This window comes from Cylas formicarius, unplaced genomic scaffold, assembly GCF_029955315.1.
Source record: "Cylas formicarius isolate icCylForm1 unplaced genomic scaffold, icCylForm1.1 PGA_scaffold_7__23_contigs__length_41026272, whole genome shotgun sequence".
Classification (NCBI taxonomy): Eukaryota; Metazoa; Arthropoda; class Insecta; order Coleoptera; family Brentidae; genus Cylas; species Cylas formicarius.
Window position 1 is genome coordinate 8,927,872 of NW_026844352.1, and position 17,717 is coordinate 8,945,588.

At 33.1% G+C, this 17,717-nt stretch overlaps 3 protein-coding genes across 5 annotated transcripts; 2 read left to right on the top strand and 1 right to left on the bottom strand.

Moving 5' to 3' along the window:
* Positions 1–5,653: 5,653 nt before the first annotated feature.
* Positions 5,654–7,414, top strand: LOC132705692 (E3 ubiquitin ligase Rnf121). Of its 2 annotated transcripts, XM_060676467.1 has the most exons (8): positions 5,692–5,707; positions 5,764–5,905; positions 5,962–5,996; positions 6,045–6,186; positions 6,247–6,401; positions 6,450–6,678; positions 6,728–6,861; positions 6,916–7,414. In XM_060676467.1, exons 2-8 carry the CDS (start codon positions 5,870–5,872, stop codon positions 7,136–7,138), a joined length of 954 nt encoding a protein of 317 aa, XP_060532450.1. In that variant the 5' UTR covers positions 5,692–5,707; positions 5,764–5,869; the 3' UTR covers positions 7,139–7,414. The 2 variants fall into 2 exon arrangements, with proteins under 2 accessions (XP_060532449.1, XP_060532450.1); XM_060676466.1 differs by having other exon boundaries at positions 5,654–5,905.
* Positions 7,415–7,582: 168 nt separating this feature from the next.
* LOC132705688 (BLOC-2 complex member HPS5 homolog) lies at positions 7,583–10,499 on the bottom strand. 2 transcript variants are annotated; one of them, XM_060676462.1, is made up of 6 exons: positions 10,339–10,499; positions 10,222–10,286; positions 10,024–10,134; positions 9,723–9,956; positions 7,841–9,667; positions 7,583–7,788 (listed from the first exon to the last, which is right to left on the bottom strand). In XM_060676462.1, exons 2-6 carry the CDS (start codon positions 10,234–10,236, stop codon positions 7,603–7,605), a joined length of 2,373 nt encoding a protein of 790 aa, XP_060532445.1. In that variant the 5' UTR covers positions 10,237–10,286; positions 10,339–10,499; the 3' UTR covers positions 7,583–7,602. The 2 variants fall into 2 exon arrangements, with proteins under 2 accessions (XP_060532445.1, XP_060532444.1); XM_060676461.1 differs by having other exon boundaries at positions 10,222–10,499.
* Positions 10,500–12,807: 2,308 nt separating this feature from the next.
* LOC132705690 (uncharacterized) lies at positions 12,808–17,717 on the top strand. Its single transcript, XM_060676463.1, has 7 exons — positions 12,808–13,123; positions 13,198–13,937; positions 14,157–14,753; positions 14,943–15,106; positions 15,273–15,650; positions 17,020–17,150; positions 17,578–17,717. The coding sequence occupies exons 1-7, from the start codon at positions 13,005–13,007 to the stop codon at positions 17,606–17,608; spliced, it is 2,160 nt and encodes a 719-aa protein (XP_060532446.1). The 5' UTR covers positions 12,808–13,004; the 3' UTR covers positions 17,609–17,717.

A 17,717-nucleotide genomic window follows, 5' to 3' on the forward strand; every position in this document is an offset into this window, starting at 1 on the left:
TATCATCAGAACAAAATATTCATTAATCAAGGATCTTTATATACGATTGCTTAAAAATACATACTAATATACATATACATTTTGTACTTATAAACGCCAAAATTTTGGATTTAACAAAGTATTTGTTTATCTTCACGATATTTGTCTACTCCCTTCTGTAAAATAGCAAATTATACAGTGATCTAGGGTGCCGAAAGCTTTACTTGACCGCGTGAGTTTCTTGTGCTACGGATCCGAGCCCTTTCGAACATTTCCGGGATATTACCGCATGGGTTTGGGAGCAATCGAATGGTTTCGCAGATTTATCCGCCCGGCTTGTTTTTTTACGTTCGTCAATTATGACGGTTGTGTTAGTGAATGTATTCGTGTTGTTTTGTAAAAATGTACCCAAAAACTAACGGTCGTAGAAAAAGTATAGTATGCATGCAACACGTTCGGTAAACTTTTTAACTCACTCGTTTATTAAACACTCGCTCCGCTCGTGCCACATAAACTCGTGAATCAAATACCGTTTACCACACTTGTTGCATAATATATTATTTGAAGGAACTACTACATTTGTTTTAAAGGAATGGTCCAACTTGTTAATTAAATCAATGTTGTTTCTTACATAACGAAATAGAATTTTTGGAGTGTGAAGTGCTAAACTCAATAATTAGACCAACGCAACGGTAGAAAAATTCTTGCGCCAGAAATACATAATGTAAGACAATTATTTATTTTTTTATAATTTTCGGAAACAAAAGTCATTCACAGCATGCTTTGACACAAAAAGCCCTTTGGAAAGTTTTGAAAATAATTGATGAAAGTAGGGTATGTGTAATGGGAATTTTAATACAAGTGAAAGAGGGAAGGGAACGCTTATTTAAACAAACAAACAACAAAGGAACCTCAAAAATGCCATTTTTTTGAACTGCAAACATTTGCAATAATTTTGACTGTTCAAAAATTCCGTCATTATTTATATGCTAATACTTTCCAAAAATCATCCTCAAACTATTTTTATGTCAATTTTGTAAATATTATTGAACGTGGCTGGGTGTTAACTGCTACTTATTTAATAAATATTTCGCTAACTAAGGCTCTGAAACAAAATAAAACTCCATATGAATTGTGGCATTCAGTATTTAAAAGTTTTTGGTTCAACTGTTCATAATAAACTAAGAAAAAAAGAAAATTTCAAAAAAACGAGTATAAAGTGAGGGAATTCCTTATGGTAAGAGATGTTATAATGGATCAAACTACAAGGGCTGGGTGGAAAGGGTTAACTTTCAAAACCCCAAATCCCAATGTCATAAGTATGACAGTAAAAAACAAGATGGTATTAAATCTAGAGCTGTAGAAGCAGACAGAATAACTCTGGATCACAAACTGATATTTCTTAAAGTGAAAACTAGAGTGTGTTAAATCTGGAGCTGTAAAATCAAGCATAGGTAACTCTGGAGCCCAAACTGATACTTCTACAACAGCAACTAAAAATCTTCCCCTGTCTCATACAATGAAGATGGTATTCCCGATTATCAATCAATACTATATAGCATTCCAAATTCTTACCCAGAAATGAAAAAAATGGGAGCATGCTATAGGGAATGAAATTAATTATCTGCTACTAAATAAGACTTGAACCTTGGTAGAAAGGCCCAACAGTAAAAATAAATGGTAAATGGTATTTTCTCTGAAAATGAACGAAAGTTTTGCACCAGTAGATAGGATTGCAAGTTTTAGATTTATAATGGCTTTTGCAAATCAAATTTGTTTATTAGTACATTACATGGATGCTAAAATTGCGTTTTTAAATGGAAGGTTCCTTAAAGGAGTCAAGAGTGAGCCTAATCCGGTCTGTCGATTAAATATAACTTTGCATGGTTTAAAACGACCAGCCAGATGATGGTTCGAAGGGTTTTAACAGAAAAGTGTTGTACAAATTCCCCTGTTGATTCTAACACTGATACATTAAAAAATATTTAGTGATTTTATATGTTGATGATCTTATAGTCGTTGCAAAGCAAATATGAAACAATGATGAGTTTTAAAAATTATTTCATTAATAAATTTTTGATGGTCGATTTTAAAAAAATTAAATTATTTCTGGAAATAAAAATTACTGGTGAACATGATAAAATTTGCTTAGATCCAAGCGCCTATGTAAAAACAATTTTTAATCCTATCAATAGTCCACTTGAATGTAAATTGGCCATTTTAGCATTCAATTCTGACACACCATGTACTGCTCCTTGTCGAAGTGCTATCGGATGTCTACATTTTAAGTAGGTTTATGAATAAAAATATAAAGAACTGTGGAAATGTATCAAGTTTCACGATATCTAAAAGATTCTTTAAATATTAAATTAAATTATATACTGGGGGAGAGCTTCTTGTAGATTATGTTGATTCTGATTGGGATGGTAATGACGGAAGTGACACAAAAAGTACAACAGGATATTTATTTAAATTATTCGAAAATAGTAGTATACGTTGGAACGCAAAACGTCAAAATTCAGTAGCTGCCTCATCAAGAGAAGATGATTATATGGCTTTGTTTAAAGCTGTTAAAGAAGCAATTTGCCTTAAATCTTTAGCAACAAGTATTATTAATTTGGAAGATGACAATGGTTGTAGCAAACTCACACAAGTCATAAAAGATCTAAACATATTGATATCAAGCATCATTTCTCTCGATAACAAGTTGAGAAAAAGTCAATTGAACTAAGTTATATTTCCACAGGTAAGCAGCTGGCTGATATGCTACTAAAATCATTACCATCACACAAATACCTGAAATTTAGAACTAAGTTAGGTTTAGAGGAATTATTTATTGGTCTGATTTTCCCTGGATTTTCCTAATCCAAAGAAGAAATGTTGGACCAAATTTATTATTGTTCCCCAGACTGCACAAGGAAGGCATTAGATGATAAAGTAGACTGTGAATAATTGTATTTCCTTAAGTTCCCAAGTTGGCAAGGTTTTGGAAAACTTTTTGGAACACTTTTTAAAACCAAATTCTTAATAATGCATTTGACCATATTAAGTTTCATTTTTAATATTATAATTGCAGCAGATCACAGAAAAAAATGTTCATTAATAGCACTAAAATTTATATATGCAATGGTAATACTCCAAAATATATAGCGCGTCGCTTTTAATTTGTATTGCCCCGCTTTTATGAAAACATGCAAGATGACTGAAAATATTCTCAAAATTTTTATCTTTTCATTTTATTCAATAACTATTAAAAATTGGATTGAGCAGTTAAATAAATACTTAAATAAAATCGTGATTAAGTACCCTTATCGCCAAGAGCGAGGATGGAAATCTTTTGGTAAATATGAAATTCGTATTGAAAAAAAGTGGGCAAAAAATCCCGCTAGATAGGCACCCGGGCGGCCATAATAATTTTCCTTGTTCTCTTTTCACCGACTCATCGATCGCTATGCTAGAATCTTCGTCTACGTGACTCAAGGCATGGTGCACGCCTATAACAAAGCGCTGCGTATTGGGCCCATATGTTTGTAAACACGCGAAGTTGTTATTTGTCGAACGCAAGGTTTGGTGACAAACATTATTGATGGATGTCATGAAGTACCGAAGAAAATATTTTATTATTTTAGGCTAACATTCCTTGCTGTTTTTAATTTTTAGCCCGAAGCACTAATTTAAACTGCTATGTATTTATTTTAAATAGTTTTTATAACATACATATTGTCTACCTAATTAGCTCCCTGATTAAGGCGCCAGACAGACGGTTAGATTTTGGCAAAACACCCACGGTGCTAATAATTTGGCATTTGGTGATATCTACTTGAGAGTATAGTTTGATTAATTACACTGCAAACCAAACAAAATTTGGCTACAGTCAGTTATCATGCTCACATTGCAAAGTCGGATAAATATGAAAATCTTTACTCGTATGGATAATATTTAACTGTGTCCGCAAAAACCTAAACCGATTAGAATTTATCTACTTAGTTGAAATATTGAAATCTAAAAGCCAACCCATAACGTAGAACATAATGAACACGAGACTCGAAGAATCAGTGTAATATTTTCAGTTGTAAAAAAATTACATACATAATTTTGAAGAAACAAATTTGCACCATAAGTATATCTGTGTTGGTCGATCACAGGGACAATAATGTTTATTTATATTATGAGCGAGTTATTTTTAGCACAGAATGAAAAACATGTTGTTCAAACAAATGCTAAAATTAAATCTGCTATTGTTTATTGGAAATTATTTAATAACAGAGGCTATTTATTTAAAGGCGATAAAACGGTATGGGTAGGTCGATAATCGTATTTACCGGGCATCAGTGTGCCTATACCACATATGTAACCACGCTCTACCGAATCTCACTAGAAGCTTTGCTGCACAGGATATTGAAATAGGACACTTGCATAAATTTTAAATATGAGGCAATAAATAAATAAATAAATACATTTTTCTTGGAAAAAAATATTTCCACTAAAATCAGCAAATGAAAGTTCACCCAGTCTTTTAAATATGACGTCATACGAAACGCCTTCACATCACAAAACATCAAATCAGCCGGCGGAAATTATTAAACTAACGCAAACTTTTCGATCTAGGGATTCTATGGTGCAGTTAACATTGTATTTAACAAATATTCAAAGTTGAGGACTTCACGAATAAAGTTAATTTATATAAGTTGTAGGATACGTAGCTTAACCCCGTTCGCGTTTTGAATTACTGTATTTCAAAAAATATTTAGGTAGGTATGTTCTAAATGTACTACTAAACGTTTCTAGCAAATAACAAAATACGTTCTTTTCTGCGCTGATCACGTAAACTCCATCGCATGCTCGAGTACAAAACAAACAAAAGAATTACCTGCCCCTAGATCAGTACATCACCAAGACTTTAAATAGTTGTAAGTGGTAATCACGAAGGACTACTGAGCATAAATAGTAGGTACCAATTAAGGCCACCTGATACTTTAACCGACTGTATCCTAGTTATGGCGTAACAATAATTTATGAAAGTTTGTAAACAAAAAGTTTGTCTTTGGTAATTTGGTTTTAGATGGGATTAATTTTAACCCAATTAAAAGTACAACCATAAATGTTCCACATCTGCAATTACTTTCGGCATAGAAACCGTTCGAAAAAATAATATTAGTGACAAACGATTTTAGCACCCTCTATTACAGAGAAGAGGCATGAACTTAACTGAATGATTATAAAAAAAAGTTGGGAAAAACGATTAGGATCATTTGCAAGTCGTGTATATTTGACGTTTCGATCACAAAATGATACATTTTGGACAGCTCACAAAAAAGTGACTTCCCCTCTCTCACCCTGGACCATTCGGGCCTATCCGGCCTCCAACGGGCGTGAATGGCAAAAACAGCGGAGCTGGCAACAGTTATACTTTCAGATGTCCACAAAACTGCTAAAAATTAAAAGCATTCAAGGAATTCTCTGTAGCTACCGTAGTTTAAATCATCATGTGCAATGCTTATGACAGATTGATCAAGTAGATACCATAGCAGTTTGAATTTTATCAGTTTTCTCTGTTCTTTGGTTTATGCTTTTAGTGGATCTTAATGCATTAGTTGGCTTTCTGCCAAGTATGTTTATAGCTTTATGATGCCTTTAAGGATTTTTCCAATTTGCTGTAATATTTTACTTATTTTCTCTTTACAATGAAGAACATTCTAATCTCCTGGAGAAGAACCAAAAAACCATGGTTTGTGAAATGTAAAAAGAAGAATTTACCTGGGGAGTAGTGGTCTGTGCTTTTAGTTACAAAGTTAAAGTAGAAGATAACCATCAATTCGGTATAAATTTCAACAAATTTGCTCCAAATTTTTGAAATCGTGAACTACAAATAAATTACAAGTCAAAGAAAATGGACTTGCATAAGCCAGTATTTATCGGAAATCGGGTATTTATACCAGATAATCTGTATATTTCTCTTTAATTATTAATCTGTTACTTTAGACTATGGATGAACTAACCGTGGAAGAAAAATTAAGGTAAGCAACTTAATGTGAGATGACGGTGTTTGTCATGAATATTTACAGGCTAGACCACCAAAACCTTCATGAGCAACATAAAGGGCATGAAAAAATGCATGCAGAGATGGTCTTCATTCTCATATTGACTCTTATTGTGGCTCAAGTAGTATTAATAGAGTGGAAAAAACGTCATTATAGAAGTTATTCGGTAGGTCATTTCATACTTATTTCTTTTTATATGTAACATGCGTCAATTTCTAATTTGCAGATTGTTACCTTGATAGGCATGTGGATGGTCCCATTTATTTTGTGTTTAAAAAATCGTTGGTGGAGATTCATATTTATATGGTTGTTATTTTCCTGTATGACTGGTTTAATATTTCGGAAAGCAGTGCAAAAACCTTTGGACCGTACTACACCAAGGTAAGAAGGTTTTTATTTTTTGAGCATAATTTACAATCTAAGTTATAGGCTAGTGTACAAGTGGTTTCTACTTCTTTATAAACTGAGTTATGGATTAGGAATTATTGGCTACATTGTTATGATGTCAGTATTTTTTGGATTAAACCTCGTGTTTAACACTGCAGCAAACATTTGGATGGATGTTTCCATGTTATTTATATTTTATGGACTCTACTATGGAGTGTTGGGACGAGACATTTCAGAGATATGTGCAGATAAAATGGCTTCTCATATAGGTGTAGGTTCTTTAATTAAATAGTATTCAGAAAGAAAATGAATCTTTGTAGTATTATTCACCTCAAGGTATGCCAACCAAAAATCTGGATCCAAATGTATGCGCAATTTGTGGAAACAGACTGCTAGTCACCGAAGATGAGGAAGGTGTCATTGAAAATACTTATAAACTATCTTGTGAGCATGTGTAAGTTTTGGGTAAAGTATACTATGCAATTTTGGGTAAACTTTAAATCTTTAGGTTCCATGAGTTCTGCATACGCGGATGGTGTATAGTGGGCAAAAAACAAACTTGTCCTTATTGTAAAGAAAAAGTTGAACTAAAACAAATTTTTTCTAATCCTTGGGAGAAACCTCATATGTTGTACGGACAACTTCTCGATTGGATAAGGTGGCTCGTCGCGTGGCAACCCATGGTGTTCTTTTTAGTACGAGGCATTAATTGGATCTTAGGACTTGAATAAATTATCAAATATCCCTAAATTAAAATTTATGAATGAGTGTTTTGCAATATTAAAATTGTAATTTACCTTTCAATGCAAAAATTATCAGTAAGAAAGTAGTTGCAAAAATTCCAGAATCAGATTAGGTCAAAGTTTTTCAAACCACATTTTCTTCCATGCTTTAATTAGTATTCTCAAAGGGTCTGTTTTTTCATGGAAACTGTTTCTATTTACTTACAAGATAATTTTAGAAGTGAGTCCTATATAAGACGGTCTTAAGTTACAACAAAGATTTGGTGATTTTGTAAATATTAAAAAGTCTTAGGAATAAATAATGTTTTAATTGAAACTTCACACGCTTTGCCAAAATTATTCTTTAATTTCAATGTATGGGAGTTGCAAGCCCAGTATAAAATATTCTGTTGAAATTATATACCTATCTTCATTATTAAGAAAGGTTTTATTTGCAGTGACTACAGATGCCATCAATTTGCTTTGAAACAAAGTGTATGGCATCTATTATCACTCTCCTCACTCTTATTGGAAAGTATAGCATTTTTTAAAGGAAGTTGGCAATATTGACACACATGTTCAAAACTGCTGTTTGTAATAAACAGTGCATCATTTCCCATATATTTTTTGTTTAAATGCCTCTCTAATGAAGTTTGAAGCTAAAACAGAAAATTGATCACAATTGCACTATTATAAAGAAATTAAATTCACCTTTTTGTATGACTTTTTATTAAGTCCATTTAGAAGGTTGATTGCTCTTCTTGTAATGGGTCCTGTAGTTTTAGTGTCAAAACTAGACACAAATATACAGGCTTGGTAAAACTTCATTTCTAGAGCTCCATTTGGTATAGACTGAGAGTATCTTGTGAATATTTTCAGTGTATTGTTAGTTCCTATTGATTGTATTATTGTCAATCCTAATTCAGTCCAAGAAAATATTCCCTCAACTTCGATGTTCTTATCGCAGTTTAAACACAATCCCTGATTCAATTTTATAAAGAGAGAAATTACTGCGTCCCAAGTGTCATAAGTAAAACAAATCAGATGTTTTTGAAACAATTCCAAATCACTAAATTGCGTAATAAGAGGTATATTGATTCCATTTTCCGTATGGATAGTATGTTTCAACATATATGGAATGTTCTTCATAAGCAATTCAATGTTATCTAGCACATTCAGCATATCCTTGCATATGCCATAATACTTGGGAGTAAAGTTATGGCATTTTGGTAATGGAAAACCACAACAGCAAGAATAACTTAGATCTTTGTTTTCTCTAAATAAAGAGTCAATTAAGTAATTGAGACATTCCACTCCAATTTTTTTTAAATCGGTATTCTTGCTTGATACTTGATTTAGAAACTGATTTCCGCACCACAGAATGGCATTTTCATTGTAATGATACTCTATAAATTCCCTAAATAAAGCTAAAATATCATCCAATGTTAAATTGTTAAGCAATGACACATAGTCAGGAATTTCTAAGTTATTGTAATTCTTACTAACCATATATTGCTTTAAAATTATATTCAAATTGTTAGTGTTTTTATCTGGAGTTACCTCAAATTCTTCTATTTCAATGTTTGAATCTGTTTCCACACTGTAATCATAAATGGTTGGATTTTGTAATTTCTCTTCTTTCTGGTTCTTATCGTTCAAAGCTATGAAAATTGAATCCAAGTCTCTAAGGAGAACATCATCCTTAATTTTACTTTTAAGTATAGAAATTAAGTATAATTTTTTTGAATTTTCAATAAGTTCCAAAATATCTTTCAAATAATTGACACATATTTCAGCACAGAGGTAATATTGTTTTTTATATAAAGTACTTAGCACTAAATTTTCTAAATGAGTCATAGAAATCACAGTGAGTTGTAAATTTTGTTCCCAAATATAAACTGATAAGTTGTTAACAACAACATCTCTCACATCATTACCAAAATACATCAATAGAACCAACTGATTTAGTGCTGGATCCAACACATACAAACCATTTAAAAAATGTGTTACAATGTATTTTTCCCCAAAAGAGAAAATTTTTTGAAGATTAAAATTATTAGGCACTGTTTGTTTACCGCTCACAACATCTTTAACTAGTCTCGCTTCAACATCATTATCTATTTGGAGAATATCTCTTGGCTTTCCTTCTAGGCAGCCCTTTAGCTGATATGTCACTTCAACAGTTCCTTGAAAGTTAGCCTGCCATAGTCTTACACCTGGTCTAGCACAATATATTATGCAGTCATTATTTTTATTTATTGATAAGGTTTCATTATCATCAATTGTTTTAAAAGTTCCTCTGACCTTTTCACCAAATTCATACTGATTCAAATTGCTTTTGGGACCTATGAAACATGCCCCATAACACCCATTTCGAAGCTTTCTTCCTATGGGCTTATAATGTTCCCTTTCCACATCACATACATATGACCGAGTTTCAGTTGACACAAGTAAAAAATTCAGGTATGTATCTATCTGAACAATAGAACTATCCAGAAGCATTAGAGAGGCTGATGGCAGCTGGAAAATTACTTTCTTCTAAAAATAAAACAATATGGTAAAAAATTTATGTTGTTTCCTAAAACTAGCTAACCACTGCGTTTGCTATAGACAAAACTGCTATTTTACCATTAGCATCTCCGCTATAAAGATCATTTCCATGCCACTTTAAACATGTTATTTTGTAGTTTTCATGCTCCCTATACACTTTATGTTGAATATCTGAATAGGTAATAAATGAATCTATAACTAAAATTAATCCAATGGAAGTTGCAACTGCTAAATGGTTTTCATCTGGAGATATTGAAATTAATGTTGCAGATCCTTCCTGAAGTAAAAATTATCTATAAGAAAGAACTTTCTAAGGGCCAATAAAAGTGTATTTTTACACTCACATTACTTGGAATAAACTTTGAAAAAATACATGGTTTCTTTTGAAAAATATAAACTCCTCCGCTGCTAGCTCCAAAAGCTATGTACTTATTTGACACATCAAAACAGGTCAGCTGCAACAATATTGTATTTACATCTTTCAGAAGCAAAAATTCAATTCATTTAGAGTAATACGTCAATAGTATTTTAATATAAAACACCTTGACTCGTTGCATGCGTTGAAAAGTTTGCTTCACGACATCGTTTATACTATTTGCATATTTCACTGGAATTAAATAATTACTCATAATTATACAACAAAAAGGAGAATACACTACGAGTAACGTTGAGGGTTGAGGTTATATTTGTTTATTCAAATGTCATAGGCTGTGTCAATCAGCTACATAAAGAACAGCAGCGCAGAAATTTCAGCAGTATCTTAAAACAGGTTAGACCCGTGTTAGGGTGGCTTCCCACGGCCCGTGTTTTTGCAGGCCCGGACGCGCCGTAAGAAGACGGTCGCGTGAGGTGGCGGGAGGAGGTGCGACGGATCCGCAGCGAGTCGGTAAATTCAAAGGCGCGAACCGGCGCGGCGCGTTCATGCCTGTGCAGACTTGTTGTTATTGGGGTAGACAGACATCTTCATTGTTTTTGCGGCTCTACAACAAGTTGTTTTGATGTTTTTAAGCGTTAATATGGAGTGGACGAACGAAATTACTTACACATTTATTAATTTATATGAAAATGAACCCGCGTTATGGAATACAAAAATTGACCGTCATAAAAACCGAAACGAGCAGCACGATTCGCGTAGTCGTATTCAAGATAAATTAAAAGACAGTATTGGTGGCATTACGATTATCTATGACAGCGGCTGCGGCAACAGTTTTTTCTTCTTCCGACATTACTGATAATCACCAAAAACAAGTTGTTTGCAATCACCAACTCCGTACACTAGTAAACATAAAAATATGTAGACAGCTGATTTGTTTTGAAAAGGTACTTGGGCATAAACACGGCTCGCCGTGGGAAGAGTTACGCCTGAAGCCCGTTCCGATCTACGCGCTGCCCGTTTTCACGTAGCGACGCGGCCCGGCCCGTAAAATTACGGGCCGTGGGAAGCCACCTTTAGACAATAGGTGAGATGATAAGCGGCCTATACACATGCAACCAAGTGTTAAGACTTGTCTGTACAGGTCGAGACACGGAGTTAGTGCGAATGTGTATGTGTCGAAACTCAAGCCGCGTTCAGTTCCAAGCGCGGCTCGAGGCGAATCAGATTGTGTCTGATTTTTAGAGCAAGTGCGAAGGCCAACTTCATTTTTCGCACAGCAGCAGGCCCCACCAACCTCGAGCTTTATGCACTTGCTCGCGGACTTACCTGGACACACTTGCGCGCGAACTTGCCTGCATGTGTATAACCGCCAATAGGTTCAACTAAAGCAAAGTTTTGTAAGAAGTTCGCCAGCGAAAAGTGGGTGAAATTGCAATCGAAGTTTATTGTTTTCAGCACGAACATGGATTGTTTCCAACAATTTACTATCGGCTGGGAAAAAATCTATTCAGAGAGTTTGAAAGTCGATAACTGAATTTCGGGCGATATTGCACTTAAGTTTGGGAATTCTACTATCAAACAATCCGCACGACTCTTCAACTCACCGAGTAGATTTTTTCACAGCCGAATTTCGCCGATTTTCGCTAGCGAGCTGTCCAAACAAACTGTAGCTCATACACCACATTCCGCAGTATTTTAAATTACAAATGTTAAGTTCGATCACAAAATACAAAACCATAATAATAATAGATAGAATGATTTTGGTCAGACAAAATTTAAGCAATTTATTCTATAACTTCTGCTGCACCGCCGAAAACAGAAGCAGCGAATACATGTAAGCTATAATACTCTTCTCCATAGCTTTAAAAAACGGCTATACGTAGGGCCACCTATCAAAAACCATGCAGCCTGTAGATTTCGGTGGATGCAGTGATATAGATAATTAGTTCGGTGTCACATTAATATTACATAAACTGTGGGTTGCAAATATATGGTTGGGTTCAGCTACGTCTCCTTTTTCTTTTCCTTTATTACGAAAATAAATCCGCTGCTCCTTGGATAGAATCAGCGAACGCAACCAATTTACAGCTTTGTTCGTTTTCGTTATTTGTTTCTAAACTATGCGATAATGGCTTTTTTCTACTCCCGTCTGTAAAATACCTTATTACCCACCGATCTAACGTGCGGAAAGCGTCACTTTACCAAGTCAGTTTCGTTTCCCATGAATCCGAGCCACTTCGGACATTTCCGGGATTTTACCGCACGGATTTGGAAGCAATCGGATGTTTTCGGAGATATTTCCCATGCTTTGAATTTTGACGTTTATCAATTCTGACAGTCATGTCAGTGAATGTGCGACAATATACCCAAAAACTCAAGGTCGCAGAAAAAGTATAGTATGCAACACGTTCGATAAACTTTTTAACTCAAATGCCGTTTACCGCTCTTGTTGCATAATATACTATTTATTACAAGTATTGAAACGTTTCCAGGGTTCAAATCGATTTATGAGTTTGCATTAATTTTCGAATCATTAACCTTGCGATTGATTGCACTGATTTCCATTCAAATATTAGTTAAATATTTAAATTAATTTTACATAAATTAAAGTCGTTTGCAACTTGGTTCTTCCAGTTCTATACTCGTGATCTAGAAAACGTAACAAAGAAGGCCAAAATGAAATTATGGCCCATTGATTAACGAGGAATAAACATCATTCCATTCCTTGGATTGTTAGTAGAACGTCAAATGTCAAATTCAGAAATGAAAGTGTAATGGACTAAATTTTTGTTATTCAGTTCATTACATTAATATGAATACAAAAATCAAGTAAAGAGCAATTTGTCCATTCTGTTCATATCACTTTGGTGAAAGTAGTATTGCAGTTGCTTTGTTTTAAATGTCAAAAGCGTTTCTTATAATAATTTTGTTTTGTTTTATTTTGCAATAATGGATTTATCAACTGATAATTTATTGGATCAGCAGCAACAAATTAATTCCTATGTTTTACAAAATTTGTCAGATATTTTAGACCTTGAAAACGTGAATTTAGATAATGAAGAAACTTGGTAAGGATTTTGATTCTAAAATAGATGTCTCTTGTATTTATTTTTGGCTCTGGTTTACCATTATCCTGTTGCAGGCTATGTGATACAGAACGCAAAACAAATATTGAATGTAGAGGATGGCTCTATAAAGAAATGAATTGTATTTCGAAAAAGAACTTAGTTGCACATTTAAAGTCTGCCAAGAATATTGATACAAGGACCTTTACTCGGCCAAAAAGAAGACTGATTCGGCCCAGCATAGAACAATATGAACAACTCTATAACAGTAGCAGTGACACAACTGAAATGTCGTCTTCCACTGAGATTTTATTTAGTTCTGGTCTCAAATTATCTGAAAAAGTTGAAGAGGAACCAGAACCTACACAGGATTATTTTACTAAAAAACCTCTTCATTTTGATTTGTCTCAACCCATAAACAATTTTGATAGTTTTATGTTAAATTCTAGTGAGTTCGACTCCTTTCAAAATATGTCACCCCCAAGTCTGGTCAACTCTTTGTGTTCTTCAACATTTGCCAATTTAATGGAAAATAGTTTTATAAAAAATGATCCTGTGTTAAGAGAGATTAGAGATAAAGATTTTACAGAAACTGCTTTGCTACAAGACACAGAAGCACCTATATTCCAGTCTATAACTGAAAGTTGTAGTAGCATTAATTCTGACAGCCCAGAAAATTTTCTGAAGAAAGTGTCCACAAATCACTCTTTTAGAAAGAATATGTTAGAAAATAGTACTGTGTCTGATACAGTACAAGAAAATGGCAGTGATAATAGCAACAATTCAACCTTTAAAATTGGATCCAATATGTTAGAAAGTAAGTTTTTTTATTATTGATTTTTTTTTACTATGGATTTTAATTTCATAACATTGGTAAAACATAATAATTTGTAAAACTTTTTTTTATGGATATAATCTAGCAAGTTAGAAGTGTTTGGATAGAAATTCTTTTGATTTAGTAACAAAAATTTAAAAATACAAAGAAAAAAATATTTATTTATTGTTTGGACTTTTTAAATCAATCTGTTTATTGCAGGCACATTCTCAAAAGGACAACTTAATTCAGTAAAGACTATTGACGAATCAAAATCTGGTGCGGGAGCTGCCCAATTCACTTCTCCAAAAGTTGAGATTTCCACAAATCATAATGGTACTTACAGAAGAACTCCAAAACTAAATGGTACATTCAGGAAATCTGATCTTAAGAAAAACCGCCTATCGTTAAATTTAACTTATGAAATGCATAAAGACAACTTCTTGGATAGCAATACATCAAAGAGTGTGGAAAAAGATTTGAGTCAACTTTCTTCTGAAGACTTAAGTCATTCAAGATCAAGTGCAACAATGATTCTACCTAGCAATAGCATAGAAGATATGAAGAAGCGTTACTCCTTGTCTGATGTTCATAAACCAGATCTGAATAAGTTAAATTATTGTGTGGAAGAGAAAGTAAACCAAATAAATTCTGCTTATAAGGATGGGGAATTAAATAGGACTGTTAACATCAAAAGATCTTCTTTAGGGTCAGCGGACAGTTTGGACAGAATGAGCAGCCTATCAAGCAGTAGTAAAGGTTCTAATAAAATGTTGAATATGGCAGATATTGATGCTATTGTTGAAATGCAAGAAAGAAGTAAGTTAATAAAAAAAAATCACAAAACGAAACTTTGAAAATTAAACATATATATTCCTTTTTCTGCACTTTACATCTGAATTGTTTTACCAATATTAGCAAATGTTTGATGGTGATCATCATTTTTTCACTTGTTTGTCAGAGTTTTACTTGTTAATCTTATGAATTTAATTATGGCTTTGATTTCAGCCTTAAATCAGGCAATGTCCACACCCAAGCCAAATATAGGGGCCAAAAAAATTTGGGAGAATACTTTATTATCTCCAATTGTCAGAGGAACTAGGGAACACCTGTCAGATTCTGAGCTATCATCAGAAGAATACAAAAGTGTGCGGTCAACATTATCATCCAAGGTAAACTCAAAATAATTGGTGTTATATCAGACTCTGTTAACATATACAAGTGACAATCATACAAAAGTGTCCGCTAAACATGATCAACCAAGGTAAACTCAAAATAATTGATGTTATCTCAGACTGTTAACATATTAACATATATCATATCATCATATCTTTTCAGACCTCCATAGAGAATTATCCTAAGCATCCAACAAAAAGCATGGGTTATTTGGCTGAAGGCACTGAAATCAAACAGAAAACAACGGGGCATACTTTGTACACGCTAGCTAGTCAAAAGCCGTTACAGGCGCTTTCGAATAATATTAGGGGATCTTATGGAAATTTGAAAACAATACACACGAATATTGGAGGATCCCACACCACCCTGTATAGACCGAGCAATCTGGTGAGAGCACCGTCGCAGACCAATTTGAGAATAATGGGAAATCAACTGAAAGGATCTTATACAAGTTTAAAACCCATCAGTGCCAACTTACCTGTTGTGCCACCAGCAGAGACAAACTTAAAGAACCATGCTCAACTGAGAAAGACTACAGAGGTAAGGGAGAGGAGAGAAGTTTCTTGATTTTTAAGTAAACATATTAGGTACTGAGATTGCTGGAAATTACGCCATTTTGCACTTTCATTTATTTATACAGCTGTACAATGTACATTCATTCATTCATTTTGATTAGAATATAGATAAAATAATTACCTACTAAAATACAACAATGAACAAAGAACTGTGGTCTCCATTTCGCAAATACAAGTGTCAAATATGAAATTGTCATTCGTAATATTTATATATTACGAACGACAATTATAAAAACAAAACATAACTAAAATATTTTATTGGTATAATTAATTTCATTTGTATTAATTTTTATTTAATTTTGTTAATACGCTGTTCAGGAAAGCAAGAAATAACCCCTTTGAATTATATTGAATGTAGCGGTAGCTTCCAACAACACAATCATGTTTTGAGTTTCGCTCATTAATTTTTAAACTACTAACCAACATGACTAATACGTGTCACCAGACATTATGGTGACACGTTCTCTTCCAAAAGGCGGAGCTAAAGCGATGCGCCTAAAGATTGGGGAAACTTTTTTCATCATTTTTTCATATTTATACTTACATTTATTTCAAAAAGAGAATTGTATTGTTTCCAATGGAAATAAATATCCTATGCAGCTACACTAATGTCATGATCAGCTGCTAAAATGAAATTTAAAAGATTTGAAATTTTAGTGTTACCTAATAGATTGTTGTAAGTAAAAGCAACAATGCACAGAACGCGAAAGAATGAGCCATATTGCTCACTGGGTGCAATAGTGGCACATCCACAAAATGATATTTCCGGGAAAACAAGTGATTTAGGAAAATAAAAACTGAAATATTGAGATAACTCATATCAACTCTCCCACTTATTACAAAATTTATAGTGATATGTCTTTATAATTACATATTGATTTGTATTATTCTCTTTTTAAAACAAAAAATATCTATTTTTGATATGTGCCATTATTGCACCCAGTGACCGATATAAGCAGTTACATTTTTTGTTAGGCTAGTTCGCGATCGCAGGCTCTTGCATTAATAACCTTTTAAAATATTCGTCGTAGTATATTAACCGGCCGTTTTTCGAGACTGCCCTATTCAAAGAAAACATATTTAAATAAAATTGCAAATTTAAAAGACGCAACGTTTGCAAAGTCGACTGCAGATTTTTTTGTTGTTGTTTTCATTTATTAAACCTTTATTGAACCATTACACTGTTTTCGAATATTCCAAAGGGAATGCAGTAATTATTTTTTTTTTAAATTAATTTTGCATCTCCCCTGTAGTTTAATGTCTTTGGTGATATCAAAACTTGAGTATCCGATACTCGGTACTAATTGAATTTAAGGGCTTCTAATCCATTATAGGTGTCATTATCGAAAGAGAAGGCCGGTGCATTTCTTAAACCTCAAATACCTCGAAGTAGCGGTTTACCCAGGCCTACGGGAATACCCAGACCCGCCTCCCGAATTCCGGGACCTCGAAGTAGTAACGTAAGGTAACTATGGTGTGTAAATTACCCGCTTCGTGGATAGTGATCAGAAATAGGCCTACAACCGTTTTTTGTTAAGATATATATATATATATATATATATATATATATATATATATATATATATATATATATATATATATATAATATATATATATATATATATATATATATATATATATATATATATATATATATATATATATATATATATATATATATATATATATATATATATATATATATATATATATATATATATATATATATATATATATATATATATATATATATATATATATATATATAGAAAAAAATAAATAAAACTGACCTGTGGTTGGATCTGACTGGAACTATTGTAAAATAATGGCTGCTTAGTTTTGCTTTTACTCGAATGCTCTTCACATTACAGCAGGAGTTGTGATTTTTTTAGGCCTTCATACTCAAGGAGCTCAAATTACTGACGAATAATTTTAAGAAAACAATCGTGCCTTAGTGACTGCTTTGTCACATATCTAAATCCGTACGTCATGTAACATATCTTTTTGAATAAATTTTTTATTATAATTTGTT

Coding starts and splice junctions, on each gene's coding strand:
- LOC132705692 (XM_060676466.1), top strand. CDS start 5,870: ATGGACTTGCATAAGCCAGTATTTATCGGAAATCGG. Junction 5,997..6,044: donor ACCGTGGAAGAAAAATTAAG/GTAAGCAACTTA, acceptor GAATATTTACAG/GCTAGACCACCAAAACCTTC. Junction 6,862..6,915: donor AAACTATCTTGTGAGCATGT/GTAAGTTTTGGG, acceptor TTAAATCTTTAG/GTTCCATGAGTTCTGCATAC.
- LOC132705688 (XM_060676461.1), bottom strand. CDS start 10,308: ATGAGTAATTATTTAATTCCAGTGAAATATGCAAATAGTATAAACGAT. Junction 10,135..10,221: donor AACGCATGCAACGAGTCAAG/GTGTTTTATATT, acceptor ATATTGTTGCAG/CTGACCTGTTTTGATGTGTC. Junction 7,789..7,840: donor ATAAAAAGTCATACAAAAAG/GTGAATTTAATT, acceptor TTTCTGTTTTAG/CTTCAAACTTCATTAGAGAG.
- LOC132705690 (XM_060676463.1), top strand. CDS start 13,005: ATGGATTTATCAACTGATAATTTATTGGATCAGCAGCAACAAATTAAT. Junction 13,938..14,156: donor TGGATCCAATATGTTAGAAA/GTAAGTTTTTTT, acceptor TGTTTATTGCAG/GCACATTCTCAAAAGGACAA. Junction 15,107..15,272: donor GGTCAACATTATCATCCAAG/GTAAACTCAAAA, acceptor ATATCTTTTCAG/ACCTCCATAGAGAATTATCC.